Source organism: Chaetura pelagica, unplaced genomic scaffold (assembly GCF_000747805.2).
Source record: "Chaetura pelagica isolate M959 unplaced genomic scaffold, ChaPel_1.0 scaffold405, whole genome shotgun sequence".
Classification (NCBI taxonomy): domain Eukaryota; kingdom Metazoa; phylum Chordata; class Aves; order Apodiformes; family Apodidae; genus Chaetura; species Chaetura pelagica.
In genome coordinates, this window is record NW_009953489.1 from 4,639,341 (window position 1) to 4,655,744 (window position 16,404).

Genomic DNA, 16,404 nt, shown 5'->3' on the forward strand with positions numbered 1-16,404 from the left:
TTAAGGATTGAGAAATTATAAATGGGCTGATATGTATCAAATGTGATGATTTCTAGTCGAATTACTAAGTGTTCTACAAGCAGCCTGTTGAAAAAATGATTTTGTAGGGCACTGCTCAGTGGGAGGAAAACTGACCAGGAAATGAGACTGGAGTGGAGCCACAAAGAGCAGAAGGACTGAACCACTGAGATCCTCACGTGCGTGTCCTTGATTGCTTTTCTGCAATAAACCCCCTCAAAAAAGAGACCCAAGGAATGCTACTGCACTGGAAGGAGCTAGTACAATTTTGGTTTAAATTGGTTTGGCAAGGCTTAGCAGAGTGGACCCCCAGCAGTCACCAGCCTGTCTTGACATGACACATCAAAGCAGTGAGAAGGACACGGGCTGTTCCTGGGAGCAGCATGAGGCACCTTTGGAAGGTGACAGGCTCAAAGCCACAGAGCCAGGCTCCAGCAGGGAGAGGCTGCAGGAGGCTCTGATGAGCCACCCTCTGGGACCTACTGACTTTCAAGAAACACAGCAATTTCTTTCCCTTTTTCTCTTTTACCTGCTTGTGGATGACTGATATTAGGGGAGGCACTGAGAACTGGGGACAGCAGAGAGAAACAAGACAAGAAAACCACCACCTGACTGAGCCACCTTGTCCATTCCTCCAGCTGAGGACTGGTCTCTGTGGTTTGGGAAGTGCTTCTTTAAAGTGCCTTGTGTTTCTCCTGCTCAAATTATTTTGTGATAAAATGGAAAAGATGGTTATGAAACCTTTTCACACATTCAGCCACATTTTCATTGTATTATCTGCAGCCTTTAGCATAAAGGAAACCTACAGAAATACTCTTTTTTTTTCTTTCCCTGGCTTTATGCCCTTCAGGCTGTTTGGTTAGAGGGAAAAAAAGGGATGGTAATCCACAGTATATGGAATTGTGTGGAATAAAGAGTCAGTCTACCATCATTAAGTATTTTTTTTGGCTTGGGAAGTAGAGAATCTGACTGCAGATTTTTTTCTGAATATTCATTTTACCAAAATGAACGTGTCTCATCAAAGCATTTAGGCAAACAATTAAAAGCTGCTCTGGCCAAAGGTTTAGACTTTGTCAAGTTTAACTGTCTAAAACAGAGTTTGTTCAACCAAGTTCAGCATAGAATTAAGGCCTGAATTAACAAGATAGTGGAGAAAATTCTTACAAGAAGGAAGGAAGGGTATTGTTGATTTCTTGTCAGGAATCTAATGTCATCATGGAAGAGCTGTCATGGGGGTAAAAACCTGCTAAATCTGTACAGGAACTTTGCTCTGGTAGCAAATAGTGTCTTCCAAAACATCTCTAGATGTGGGGAAAGTTACAGTCACAGAAAGAAACAGCACTTCTAAAAATCTTGGCACATACACTTTCAATCCCATTTCATGGTCCTGAGTTTAAAAAGAAACAAACTTTACCATTAGAATGTACTTTCAATCAACTCTCTGGGTGGTGAAAGAGTGAAAGTTAGTTGAAACCATGAAACAAACCTCATGACAAACTATGAAATCAGACTCTCTCTGTTACTTGCTCTGTTGCTTGAGACCCTGCTGGTCTCTCAGGAGAGCTGGTCAGAGGGTTGATGCTGAGTCCACTGACAGTGGTGGGTCAGGTACTTGTGGGTCTGATGTTCTGAAGGAGCCTGATGTCCAAGGTGTGTGTTAGTGCACAGAACCTGGCATAGCTCCCACCTTCCTGTGCACAAGGCATGGATGTAGGCTCATGTTCAGCTTACCTTGAAAGCTGATTTTTGTGCCTTTATTAATTCTGTGATATGTTAATGACTTGGGCCTGGCACAGCTTGAGTTAGTTATTTTGAAGAAGACATCTCAGTTCACCTTTAACCACACTATGCCTGCATGCTCAGATTCCTTTTGAACTCAATTGTGAATATTCAGCCTTTTTTGTTTGTTTGTTGTTGTTGTTGTTGCTCTTTCTTTAGGAAATTCCCAATGAGCTTTGGGCCAATCTGATCCAGAAACGTCTGTCAAACGTGGACTGCATCAAACAAGTAAGAATTGCTCCTCAGAGGGCCGGTGGGATAAGCACTTAGACAACTCGTGCAGAGTAGTTAGCATTCTGAGTCCTGAGCAGAGGAGGGAATGGGGGCAAATCACCCGGGGCTCGGGAGCTGGTTGCTTTCTTGAACATCAGCAGAGGGAGTTTGGAGCTTTATTAACAGGATAAAGGGGAGGATGAGAGTGTGCATATGCTAATCTTCCAGCACAGAGATGATCAAAGGCTGAACAAGCAGAGCTTTGTTGCTTGCCTGGGGCAACTGGCAGAATTCTAGTGGACAAAACAGATAAACAGAAAATATATAAAAATCAATACGTCGAGATTTTTAACTCTTGTGGAGGAGAATGGGGAAGAGAATCTGATGTTATTCACAGCAATTTTCTTTGTTTCTCATGGTGTATTTTTTTTCTGCTTCCCATTTGATGAAAAAACTGCATTTAAATATATTCTCTTCTGAGTAATAATGAGCAGGTTCACTGCTGGTTTATACAAAGAGGCAACTGAATTTTAGGCTTGGCTGTATTCACAGTCGTGTGGCCTCCCCCCTCCTGCCCCATGTGCTCTGCCTTAATATAAGTAGAGACTTTTAACCAGAAGAGAACTGAAGTAGATTAATACTGGTTGAAATTAATGTCTGCACTCAAGGAAAGCAAAATCTCTTTCATGTGTTTCCTTTAAAATCTCCAGTAGATGTTATGGTTTATTGAGTCAGCCCATTAGAAGGGATTATTTTTAAAAGACATACTAATCTAATGGATAAAACCCTGTTTCTAAGCAGTGCCAAAATCCAGACTGCACATGATGTGGTGCATTTCTTGAGAGGAAAGGGTCCAGTCCAAAGGAGGTGTTATGTTGATGAAGGACTAAGCAGCTTTTTTTCAGATACATGGTGTTTTCAGACCTGTCCCAGCCACATCTTTGGGTCAGGGTGTGACTGGTGCTTCCTGACCTCACAGAGATAACTTAAGGCTCATAGTTTTATTGAAATCTGTTGCTTCTCAACATCACCCTTACCTACCCTGTTGGTTGAACAGAGCACGGGTGGTAATAAACTTTGCATTGAAGTGTGAAAATTGCTTCCTAAAGTGTCTCAGCATTGGGCACTGAAAGAAACTACATATGCTGGAAAACTTACGTCTTGTGCTTTTCTCTCTCTGATTTTTGGTGTAGTTTGCAGTGATCTGCAGCTTGGATCCTGTCATCAATATAAAACAAAGTCATCTTGGGGGTTGGGCCGTTGTCTTGTAGTTTTTAGGATGGCAATTCTGCAGCACAGAGATGTCTGTAGGTGCAGAGAAAAAGCAACAGAACTAACAAGGGCTGAAAAAATGTTCTGACTCTGATTCAATGTTTTGTCTTTTAGGACTCAGACAATGGGAATGATTGTCAAAGAAGCCCTTGTGTACTTCAGTGCAAAGTTAACTCTCTTGGCTTAAGGCCCTGGTGGAAGGGCTCTCCCTGGCCCTGCCCTGGCTGAGCCGGATCAGATGGTCAATTACAGAGGATGAGGTGGGGGGAGGATAACCTGATCAGGGTGGTAATGAATAGCTGGAGATGTAATCTCTTCAATTGTTCTGCCCGAGAGGGTTGCTAGAGGACATCAGTCTCTTTGCCTGATTAACAGAAGGTGTGTTTTCAGCACCTCATTTTTCCAGTAGTGGTTGTGAGATTGTTGAAGTGAGTTTTACCATCAGTGTGTAAGCAAAACCCAGTGCCCTCCACAGGCTGCATCCACTCGGTGCTATTTTGCCCCATGCTGTCTATAATTGTTGGTATGGCTCTCATATCAAGGGAAGGAGCTCTCAGTGACAATTATTTTAAGTATTAGGTCAGGTGAACTCTGAGCAAGGTGACAAGATGGTTAAATTTCCAACAGCTGCTTAGTGTCTTGCCTGCATTTTCTGTCCCTGTTGTTATCACCAGCACCACTGAATCAGTGCTGGGTGTGTTCCAAGGGGGAAAAAATACCCTTTATAAACCTTTCTTGACATGCAGCAAGAATGGGGTGGATGTTGTTGGTCCAGTTAAGGTTTCAGCTGTTTATAGAAAAACCACATAGTTGGGTTTTCAAAGTTGTTGTGGTTGTTAAAAATCTTTTCATAGGTAGCCATTTGTGGTCACTGAAAGCTCCTCACTCTCTGTATGTCTTTTCCATTTGAAAGGGGAGCTGTGCATTTTGATTCCATTTTTTTCCTCATGTGATAGGAAATAGAATTAATGCTGTGGATTTTGCACTTTGTTGGACAGATTTCTGGCATTTCTCTCAAAGCATGAGTCAGCTCTTTTTTGTCTGAGACTGCTAATAGATTAGGAGCAGTGTGTTGGACCATGGTACCACCAGCTGTTTGTTTTATTTCTCCTTGTGGTGTCATTGGCTTGGCATTAATTGTACAGCTTTCATCCCACTGGCAGTAGGAACACAGGATTTTTTTTGTGCCATTGTTTTGACACTCACAGGTTTATAGATGTCACAGGCATCCTCCAAGGAGAACATTTTTATTGATCAACAGCTCTGCTGAGACTCTGGGTTGTGTGTTCTTCTAATACAAATGTAGTGAGGGCTGTGAGGGATCTGAGGGATCAGGCAGGTAGGTCTTCCAGCACACACAGAAAACTTATTGCAAACATTCTGTTAGAACCTGGGACTTGGGAAGCTGATACGAAGAGTTTTCATCTTACAGGGTTAGTACATGTTGGCTACAGCCCCTCTGGCTGCTGGTGTTGGGAAGGGAATTGGGAGAACTGGGGAAGGCTGGTGAAGAGGTTGCTACATGGTAGATTTGTGAGAGGCAGAGCTGAGCAGCCTTGCTTGTGTCTTAGGACCATTTAGAAACTAAGGTTAGGCCAGGGATTGACACAGATAGTGGCAGAATTACTTCTGAAGTGTTAGGTCATAGGCTGGACTTGATGATCTCAGAGATCTTTCCCAGCCTCAGTAATTCTGTGGTTATCTTTGAACAGGAAAGAGAGCAGTGGTTCTGTTAGTTCTTTCTGGTTTTACCTTGGCAGATAAAGATCATTGTGTTTTCTCTGGAACTCCATGCAAGGACAGTGATGTTAGTAGCTTCATCTGGGGAGAGAATCTGTCTGTTCACCATCGGTTTTGTTTGCCAAGAAGAAAAGGTGCCTGTTGTTTTGGGGTTGTTTTTTTTTGTAATAGCTTTGCAGCTCAGTCAGCCTATAGAAACCATGTGTGGGATAAAAGGATTCTTTCTAATGGGAAATTTGCTAAAATTGGAGCTTCTTCCATCATCCACACTGCGGGTGGTGATGGGCTGCAGGGGCTGGGCTGAAACTGTTCCTACTGTGCTCCTCAGTCTGCTGAGTTCTGAACAATCCAGAAATTTGAGACCCATACTGGCAAAGCTATTACTGATATAATTTCTTTTGCATTCTTGTCTGTCCCCTTTCTCCAGATGAGATTGAAAGGCATGGAACACCTTGTCAAGAACTACTGAATGATGATGTGGAAAACCTGGCGTGATGATTTGTTTTCCTAAAGGCAGCAGAAATTGTGACCTCTGGTCTTTGTGCTTGTGGCTGAGGTTTCTTTCAGATGTGCCATGTAATTCAGCACTAATTCTTTGTGCTGTCCCTTTTCAGGATGCTAAAGCAGAGTCAAATTTGGATTCTGTAATTAGAAAAAAATAGTTTCAAAAAATGAGGCTGGGCAGGTCAAATAACAAGGAAGAAGTGATTCACTCAAGTAATTGTTACTGGGGTGGAAAGTGTGAAAGTGTGCAGGGTTGGGATCATAGCTGGATGTTTTGTGCCAGCAAAGGAATGAGATTTACATCTGGGAATGAGCTTTTCCTGTTCTCCAGATTCCTTAAATCTGGAGAGGAGAGTGATGGCTTTGAAAGAGCTTCCTTGTTTTCAGCATGGCTTGGGAAGAGGAGCAAGAGCAGAGTGCTGTATTGACGTGGGAAAGGATTGAGGTTTCCAGCCAAAAGAGAGGGAACAGTGACCATGGAGTAAAGGCACAGTGGAATTCTTCACTTTTAGCCTTTGTTTCCACCCTTGATGTGATGAAATGCGTCCCATGTCTCGGTGTAAGGTCACTGCCATCAGGAACAAGAAGTAGATGGCTTCTTTAAGAAACAAATTTACCATGTAAAGTTACTAATTACACTTTAATGATAGACAGGAGGGCAAAAAAAGACCAGTGTTTGCATAAAGCATGAGAGGCAGATTTTAAGTCAGGTCTTGCTCTGCTGTGTCTTGCTGCCTCCTGCTTCGTTCCCAAGCCACGTTCCCTTTTTACCCTTTTTTTTTTTTAATTCTTCTTCTTTTTTTTTTTCTTTCTTTTTTTTTTTAATCTGTGACATCTGCTTGGAGCTTGTCCCTCCTGTGATACCACACACCACTTGCAGCTGTTCAGACCTCCAGCTCTGAGCTGTGCATGGGGTGCCCTGAGCATACGGCCTTTTTGATGTGTGATAAAACAGAACCAAGCCACTGGGGGTATGGAGAGGGAATGCAGCAGAATATCAATAAACCTGTTCTGAACAAAGCTGTAGCTCTGTGGTGGAATAGACATTTCACTGAAGTGTCAAGTAGATGGATAATGTATTCTAATTAGGGACTGACTGATACCCTGGAACTCGGAGACCTCTTGAAATGAGATCCATTGATTTAGTAGTTTGTGTTTATTTCACATTAGTTTAATGCTTTAAAATAGATTTGTTGCAGGAAGCTATTATTGAGCAATGTTTTCGTCCACTGCAAAAACTTTTTAGCTATACAATTGGTTGTTGCCTGTTTCAAGGACCTTTGAAATTTGTATCTGCTTTGTGAAGTTTGCGAAGCACTGGGAAAAGGAATATTCTGTGTTCAGTGCCTGGTGCTCAGTGTGTGACGTTGAGCAATGAGCTCTGTTGACATCAGAAGGCTTTGTGGGGTGGGTTTTGTTGGTTTGGTTTTAGTTTCCAAAAGCATTGCACTTGGAGTGGAGAAAATGAGCCAGATTTGGAGTCTCTGCAAATTGGCATCAATTTATTGACTTCAGGCCTCTGGTGCCACCTCCCCCTGGACAAAGAGGATCTGGGCCCGTGGGTACCTGCTGTACAAGCACAATAGGCTCAGAACTGGTGCTGAAGTTCCTTGCACACCACTCACAATGCTGTGCAGCCTTGCTTCCTGCAAGTCCCAGGGGATAAATTGATTTCTCAGCACCTGTGTGACCTTAACCACTGGCTCATTCTAATTCAACAGAGCAAACACTGGGAGGGGCACAAAGGCCTCGTAGCTACTTGGATCTCTTATTTTCTACAGAGATCAGCAGGCTGACATCTTCCTGAAACCAGGCTAATTAAGGAATTTTGAATAGTCTCCTCTATTTTCTTGTGTAATTGGAACGTCCCAGTTTCCTCCTGCAGGAGTCATGGAGATGGTTCCCTGAAATAATTCTAAAACCTTTGGACCCTGCACTGACAGAGCCTCAGATTTAGGTGGGAGAGAACGATGGGTGGCTAATGCAATATTCAAATATCTTCTTCACTGCAGTGCAAAGATGGTTTCCAGTTGTACTGTAGCACCATGAAGTGGTTTTGAAGGTGTAGGATTGAGTGACAAGAAGGTGTGTGGTTAAGCAACTTCACAGATACATTTGGGCAAGTTTAGAAGATACAGACTTGAGGCTGGGATGTGGATTTGATTTCAAATGCTGCATCACACAGAACCTGAGTGAGCCTGCAGCTCTCCCCCAGTATTTCACAGATCTGTAAATGTTTTTTTAAAGATGTTCAATCCAACACTTAGCTGGCTATAACAAGGACTTAAGGGAGCAAAAGGCTCTTTTTTCTTTTTTTCTTTCTTTTGCTCTGTTGCTTCATTAGCTCTGGGAACACTGGGTCCATTACTGTGAGTTTTCCTGTATAATTTAAGAAAATAATGAAAGCATGCATATTTTTCTCAGTGTTCTTGGCATTAAATCTGTCTTTAGATTTGTTTAGCCTCTTTTTTTTTAATATATATATACACAGTGTGAGCTGGTTATCCTTTTGAATATTTCAAAACTGTAGGAGTTGTTTGGGGTTGTTTTTATTTGAGAGAGAAGTTTCTTTTTTTCAAGAAAAGAAGATTGAAACATGAAAAAAAAAAATAAATCATTGCTACAATAGAGAAGTCCCCATGGCTCTGTGGCAGTGGTATTAGTGCATGCTGTTCCACAAAAAGATCACTGCTCCATGTTTGCTTTCTTCTCTCACAAGCATCCCTACCAAATCCTGTGCTGCTGTGAGATCAGGATGAGGTGATTTTTCTGCACTGGTATTTCATGCTAAATTTTGGGTTTTCTCTTCCAGCATCAGTAACTCTTTCATGTTTTTGTTCAATAGGGATGGATTTTGGAAGGCTTCCCTGAAAATAAGGAGCAGGCATGGATGCTGCAATCATCTGGCATCATTCCTAGGCATGTTGGTAAGCAGAACAGGGTTTCTCTGTGATTGCATCCAGTAGGAATGAAGTGTTTCTCCCAAAAATACTCAATAAATTCAATGGTGATACTGAAGAGACTGGAGTCACCAGGCAGCAGAATGTTTTCATGTGATTCAGACTCACTCAAAAGAACTTCAGGTAACCAGTGAGGCTTTAAACCCTGCCTTTCACACAGGAACCCTTTTTTTTCTTCCATGTTAAGAGTTCTGTAAATTCAAGACCCCTCCAGCCAAGTGTCTCTGAGCAGCTCTGTTTTCCTCCTATTCTAGGAGAGGGTCTAAGTTTTCTGACTCTGATTTCTATAGAAATCAGCCTATTTCCTCAGACTGAAACAATTCCTGTAGTAAACAGAAATTCGTACTAAATTTGTACTAAATACAAATCCATCTGTTGGATTAGGGAATGCAAACAGCAAACTTTACACCACCAAGTGAACTGGAAATATCATAGGTTTTGGCTTCACCTTTCAGAGCATGGGTGGATTCTGGAAACATCATGATTTTAAGCTTCACCTTTTAGAGTATGTGTGGATTCTGACTTGCATTGAGAGGAATGTTTGTTTACTGGCAAAGTGCTGACACACAAACCCTTAGCAGCTGCCTTGGCCATCTAGGAGCCAGTTGTCCCAAATTAATATAGTTAGAGGATCCACTTAGAAGGCAGGAAATCATTATGATTGTGTGGAATACAGTGTAAAATGATAAATGCAGAGCTTGCCAGTGGATAGTGAACAGACTGTTAGCTAAACTGGATGAATTGTCACTTTGGATTTGATTTGGAAGGGATTCGACTGTTAATGAAGAATTCAGAATCACTGCAATAGAGTGAGGCAAAAATGTTTAATGTCTAGTACTTGCATGTATTTTTAATGTAGCTGATAACATCTGAGGTTGAGTTTTGCTCACAATTATATCCGTGCAGCCAAGACCTGAATGAGAATCTTACAGCTCAGTCTGTCTAGTTAATAAAAAAGATGATTGAGAGCAGGTGAGTGTTACAGTGTATAAGAACCTTAATGGGGAGAAAAGTGTCTGAACAGAGTCATTGATACAGAGAAGAAAGTCATAAGAAGAATTAGTTTGAAACCTGTAAGCAAATGCATGGAAAATAGTAATTAAATTACAGTGTTTAACTGTGAGGATGATCAGCCAAAATCAACTTGGGGAAGTGACAGGTTCTCCATCTTTTGGTGCTTTCTAATCAAGTTTGAACACTTTCCTGTGAGGTTTTTGAAAACTAAGTTTCCCTGGTCTCACTACCAAGGTACCTGGGGGAACAGTAATTGTGGTACAGGAGAGAATCAGTCTTGAGTGATCCCTGGGTGTGTCTGTCCCAGGCTCCAGGCACAGGGTCAGTGAGGGAGAACCTTGTTACCTGGTGTGGTTGATGGGGACAGCTAGTACTGATGGGTGCTGGGCTGGATTCATGTCTGTTTTATCCCATGATATTGTTTAGAAGCTGGAAAAAAATCTGATTAAATGAAGTACTTGCAGGTAGAATATTGGGAAAGGAGAATGAGGCAGATGTGCTTGAAATGCATTTATCCATCTTTAATACTAGGATACATCTCAACAGTTACAGGAAGCAAAGTAAGTAAGTCACAAGAGCTGAACTGTTTTCTTTTTTATTTTGTTTTTTTTACCTAGTTGTGTTCTATGCTTCAGACACTGTGCTAATTGAGAGGAACAGTGGGAAGAGGCTTGATCCCATCACAGAAGGTGCAGTATGTGTGTCTTTCTGATCTCCACTAGAAACTGGAGTGTTGCTTGGGCTCAGGAGCATTGTAACACCAGTGGGATTAAAATTCAAATGGTATCCCTTTAAAAACCAGTAGGAATTTATAAATATAAATTTAAGCTGTTTGGGAAAAGTGCTTGTTGACATTGCATTCTTTTCTGTGCCAATGAAGTGTGGGGAAATGGAAAGCTCAGTATTGAGGCAGAAAAAAGTAGCCTATGGCAGGACAGAATATTTGAAGGTTCAATCTGTCCACATGAGCTTATATTTTGCTCCACGTCTTTGCTAGATCCTGAGGCTTTTCTGAGTTGCAGGGATGGTTTTAGGTATCTTGCATTAAATGATTCTCAACTAGAGTTAGCTCTGTATTGTCTGTTGAGTATCATTATCAAATGTCCACCAGGAAATAAAAACCTGACTTTGCTCAATGAAAAGAAAAAATCATGTCAGATATTTTAGAAGTGGAATTAGGAGGGAGGTTCTTAACTAAAGAAATGCTTTTTTCCTTTTTGCTGTAAAGGAGATTTGCTTATAAAAGGTCTTCTTTTAAGGTTCAGTTGAAGAATTTGGAGAGTTTATTCTTAACTCCTGGTTCTTGCTCTCCTGCTGTCTTGGCTACATGGGTGGCCAGTTACCTGGGTCACTGTCAGTACAAGTGCCCAGGTGATTGCTTGTGCCACCAACATGTAGCTTAAAGGTAGCCCTTGATTTTGTTCAGGAAACCTTTTGGAGGTGGGAAAGATCTAATAAATCATCCTCTTAGTCCCTAATCAGTGTCTAACTTCTAGAGGTGTACCACACCACCTTTGACTGGCCAACTGATCCGCTGGTGCAGCAACGTTTGGTGAAGCCAGAAGATCTGTCTGAACAGGACATGTTAAAGAAACTGCTGGAATATCACAGAAACTTTCCAGAGGTTTTCCAGATCTACCAAAAAGTTCTGAAATTGATCAATGCAGACCAGCCTTCTATGGATGTCCTCTCCCAGGGTGGGTATGGACCTTTATGGCAAATCTGGTAGTTGAACTCTCCTGCAAAGGGAAGTTCCTAACTATTAGAGACAGCTGGTAGGATTAGGAGTAGTCAACACAGATGGTTCCTAGCTGATTTGTGCTCTCTCTAGTGCAGAGTTTGGGCTGTTCTGGTAATTATTTTACAGGACTAGAGTAAGTGCAGATAACTGGAAAGTCTTAGTTCCACAGTCCTACCAAGGAACAGCTGACTCAGTGCAGCGAGTGTCACGGTTGTTTCTGTGAGAGCCTCTTCTAAAAGGCTGCACTGTTCATCTCCCCAAGGGCCAGTCCCTTCCACAAGCCTGATAACAAGTAGTAGGAGTAGTTCAAAGCCAGTAACATTTCATTATTTAAAAGCTGTTTGGGCTGGTAGCTTTTCTGCTCAACAATTTCTGCTCAACACTTCTTGTTTGCCTCTGCCTGACTGTAATGCAGTCTGACTTTTCATGTTGATTCTTCAATGAAAGAATAAGGAAACTGCCAAGAAGACCAATTGATAATATACTTTGTAGCTGTCAGTCTGTAGATGATGTGTTATATCCCAGTAATTTTGCATCTCAAAAAGGTCTTTTTTTTTACTAACAAGTGCTGCACTTTTAAGATAAACAAGCAGGAAGTTCATATTCTGAATTTACACATTAATTACCTCTAAATTACTTAATTAAATTTAAAAGTTCATATCATCATTCATAAAGAATTCATGCCTTGAATTGTAAATAAAAATGTGAGTGCCTGAATATTAATTATTATTAATTAATAATGTAGTGAGATAAATTGAAAACTGGAATGAAAAAAAATCCTCTCTAGATCTTTTTTTCTGCAGTGCATCAAGCAGCCAGCTTTTTTTTTTTTTTAAAAAATAATTAGATGTGGAGACTGTCTAGGGGATCATTACTCCTAATTAACTTGGTTATTTACTGCAAATTAAGCATCATTTGTAAGCAGGATGCTTTGCCTGTAGTGTTTGTGCTTTTCAGTACACTGGGTTATGGAAAATATTCAGAATAACTAGAGCACTCCTTGGGTAGCTGATTCTGGGGTTTTAGGCAGTTTTGCAGCAAATACACTTTTATGTTAGGATTTTCCAGGGGTTTTTGAAAGTATTTTTGTTGCTAGAGTTAAAAAAAAAAAAAGGAGATGTTGATATGGGTATTACCATGGGTTGTTTCATACCATTATATTTTGTAAACTCCAACTTTGCTGGAGTGACAGCTGATGTGGGCTGGGATGTGTGAGATCTACTGGAGCTGGGAATGTCCCTGTGGAGCTGGAGGGAGCCTGGAACCATCCCAGGTGGTTGCAGTTGGAGTTACTTGGTACTTCAGGGTCACTGTCTAGAAACTTCTGGAGCTGCTGCTTTATCACAAGAGGTTCTATATTGATACCAAAGTGTCTAGGAGTGGGTCCTCTGAAAAAAACCAAGTTTGTTAGTTTTCAGCAGTGTGTGGACAGTGATAGTGAAACTACTGATCCTTCTGATGTTCTCCATCAGTCCTTTTGTGTGGTTTTCTTTAATATGGGCTTATGATTCACACAAACGTTAGTGTCTAAGCCTGGCTAATTTGTTAGACTAAAATACCATTTCATTGCAAGGACTCTTTAGTCTAGAGACCTTAATTTGAACTGAAGAGGTCTGGGCTAACAATTCATTGTATCCTTTGTAGTTACAGAGGAAAAAATCAAAGCCTGCAGAGGTGTCCCCATGCTGTTTGATGATGGGTAACACTGGCAGTCAAGTTGGGGTGGCATGAACTTGGCCTTGGCATTTCATTCTCTGGTCCCTGGCAAGCCTGCCCAGCTTGTGCCAAAGCTTGAGCTGCTCTCTGCAGTGGTGGTGTTAGCCAGGGGCACAGGGAGTAAGAGGGTCTGGCTGTGTCCAAATACCATTCTGGTTTGTCCTCACTGCTGAGCTGTGTCATCTTTTAGCTGCTTGGTGATCTATCAGGTTCTCTTTTGAGATTGTAACCAAGTTCAGATCTCTCATACAGCAAGGCTGATGATGCTTCACGTGTCCTGACACCTTTCCAAAGCTCTCATAATCTGTACATCAACCTGAAATTGATATTTCACTTGCAACCCAAAATGGAGAGGGATGCTGTCCAGCACATAGAGGGGAAGCAGAGAGCAGCTCAAAAAGCCTTTATGTGATACCAAAATGATGGACAAAAGAAGAAAAGCACAGTCAGTTTTGTGTTGTCAATGCTCTATTGTGTCGTGACATCCTATGCTACAAGTCTATAATATTGTAATTAGGAGTCTGTTAATCAAACACACACAGCTGGATAAATGTCATATTAATTTAACATCCTGAGTTTTTACACTTCAATATTTGCTCAGAAGCTGCAGAAAGTATTAAATGTAATTATATCCCTCTATGATTTGCATGGGGAAATTGTACCTATCCAGCAAAAATTACTTCTGCTAAAAACAACATGGTAAAAGAGCAATTATTAATTGAATCTGCTCTTTAAAATGGTTTGACAGCTGCTGATGAAAGCAAGTGCAGGAGTGGGATGATGGGGAGTTTGCTGAGGAGCCTCAGCATGAGCAGCTGACGTGGCAGTTTTAGCACAGCCCTGGGTTTGCTTGGACTATCCAGCTCCTTTCAGTGATAACTGATGATCACAATGACCTTTGAAAAAAAGAGAGAGGAGTTAATAAATGTTGGGTTTGGTTGGTTTGTTGTTTGGATTGTTATTTTTTTAAAAGAAATAGGAGCTAACCTGTGTTTCTTGCCTTTCCTGTCCCAGTCCTGACCTGTGTCCGAACACGGCACCGATCGGCCGCCCCCTTTACACCACGGATTCTCTTCTGTGGACCCCCAGGCAGTGGGAAGAGCCTGCAGGCAGCACTAATAGCTCAGAAATACAGCCTTGTCAACAGTAAGTTCTCAGTAAATATGCACTTTGCTCCATCCCTCCTTTCTCTCTTTTTGATCAGTTCTCTTTCGCTGCCCTTCTTTCTTACTCGCTCGTACAATTCTGGTTTGTCTCTCACTGTGGGTGTCACAGTTTTGAGGGAAGTGAAGAAACAGAAAGAAATATAAGCCAGTAAAGTATTTATTCTGTGACAAACCAGCTCTAGTGTTCTTCCAGTCACTGCTTTTTATACCATTTACACCACTATTTTTCCATGTGTTAGATTCTTGTGCTCTGACTTTTGTGGGTTAGTGGATTATGAGTCACATCTTTCCAGTTTCAACTGCCTGACCACAACTGGGACACTTTAAAAATCCAATTTACTCTAAATTTACTCCCATTTACTTGAATTTACTCTTTAATGAGGCAATTTACTCCAATTTACTCTGTAATGAAGACTCAAGTTCTGTGCATTTGGTGTATTAGAAGAAGAAACAATGATTTCCAAGCGCATTTTCTTTCTTTTCTAAAGGAGGCCCAGAAATTCTTCTTCATGGCTAGCAGATTAATATTAAAAAGTCTGACAATATTAATACACAACCTGGTGACTGGATCAATCCAACATGTGCCCATGCTCTAGGATGTCTTCTAATAGTGGATTAACCATAAATTATTTTAAACAAATGTCTGATATCTGTAACATGTGCTGATCAGTCTTATCCTCTTTGTTAAGGGAAATGCAAGTTCATTTTATTTGCATACTTTCAATTGATACCAAATGAAAATATCAGAATGAAGTGGGATTTTTTTATCTTCAGGAGATTCTTTAATTAGTGGAACACACTCAGTTGTCCCCAGCAATGTGCCAGTTTCCCAGCATCTTCCCTGAAGTCCTGATGAAGCCAAAAGATTTCATTGAACCTGGATTTAGCTTCACATATGCACGAGCACTTCAAGCTCTGAGCTCTATCCTTTTCAAATACAGATTTAATCAGATTTTTTCAGAGAATAAAGATTTTTTTTCATTTCATTTTATTATTTTCATTTCATTTTCATGATTTTTCCAATCATCTGATGATTTTAATATTTTTTTAAATGCATGACTAAAATCATATCCAATCAACTTGAAAAAGGTAAATGTCAATTATTTTTAAATCTATATTACAGTAATAATAGTAAAAATCAGTGTGATACAATATTTGTGCTGTCAGTTATTTTCATATTGCTCTGTTCTGTAATTTCATATTAAAACTAAATTTTTGTGGGTCTGTTTAAAGCTCTAGGTTTAATAATTGTGTACTTACTGAAAAATGAGACGTGTTGGAATGTGTTCAAGAAAAATTAACTTGTTCTTATGTTTCTGAATATTTTTTCTGAACTTTATTTCTAAAACTGCACATTCGATAGAGTTTTCATCTAGGTCAAAATTTGCATTTTTAAAAAAGTAACCACCATATAAGAGAGTTGCAGCTCTTTTTACTAAATGCGTTACCACTGCTTTACCCACATGTTGAATTTTAAGTATGTTGTAAAGCCAGTATTGGTGGAATTAAATATTTAAATCAGAATTGGAAGACCAGTTTTCTGAAGAGTATTCAGCATATACTTAATTTCCAATTAAACCATTGGGGTTGAAGCAGAGGTTTAAAAATGAGCACTGAGTTTCTGTTCTGACCCCATTTGTTGTGAATATCAATTTGTTTCTCCGGGACAACTGATGACTGTTCAAATTTGGGTTCATCCCTTGTCACTGAAGTAAGTCTTCAGCTTTGTGTAAGAAGTGTTGCTGTGGAGGATTCTCACTCTGGGTTGCCCAGTGATGTGGGTAGCAGTGATGAAGCAGAGGGAGGAGTTTCTTTCTCCATGAGCATCAGTGCTGCTATAGATGTTGGTGGTGTTGGTTTCAGAAAGGGTGGGATCAACTTAAAATTATCAATTGCAAGGTGATGCAGTTATGTACAAAGTGGCTGTTAGCTAAAATGTACCAAAACTGAGTTGAAAGTAAGACCTGTGATGCTGTGTCCCATTTCTGTGCCATTATTCCCTCCCTGTGGCACAGGGACCAGGACCTTGGATCTCCCTCACCTGGGGGGACCTTGGTCAGCAAGTGCCCCCTGAGCCCAGAGCAGGGGGATCCCATGTACAACTGGCCTGAGTAAAACTTCAAATCTGGGTCTCCTGGTACTCTGTGTATTTGAAGTCAATGATAATATTGCATTAGCACAGTTCTAGAAATATAATTCTTACAGGACCATTAAATGATCTGGGGAGTCTCTTCCCTGAACTCTGAGTTACCCTCCAGCAGTCCAGGTGCTTTTCAGCAGG

General features: G+C 40.8%; 1 protein-coding gene across 1 annotated transcript in view; it reads left to right on the top strand.

Moving 5' to 3' along the window:
• AK8 (adenylate kinase 8) overlaps positions 1 to 16,404 on the top strand; it is an 81,304-nt gene that overhangs the window by 17,830 nt on the left and 47,070 nt on the right. The window contains exons 6-9 of the mRNA XM_009998976.1: positions 8,372 to 8,453; positions 10,118 to 10,189; positions 10,997 to 11,197; positions 13,972 to 14,103. Of these exons, the coding sequence (XP_009997278.1) occupies positions 8,372 to 8,453; positions 10,118 to 10,189; positions 10,997 to 11,197; positions 13,972 to 14,103 (487 nt within the window). The remainder of the gene's footprint in view (positions 1 to 8,371; positions 8,454 to 10,117; positions 10,190 to 10,996; positions 11,198 to 13,971; positions 14,104 to 16,404) is intronic.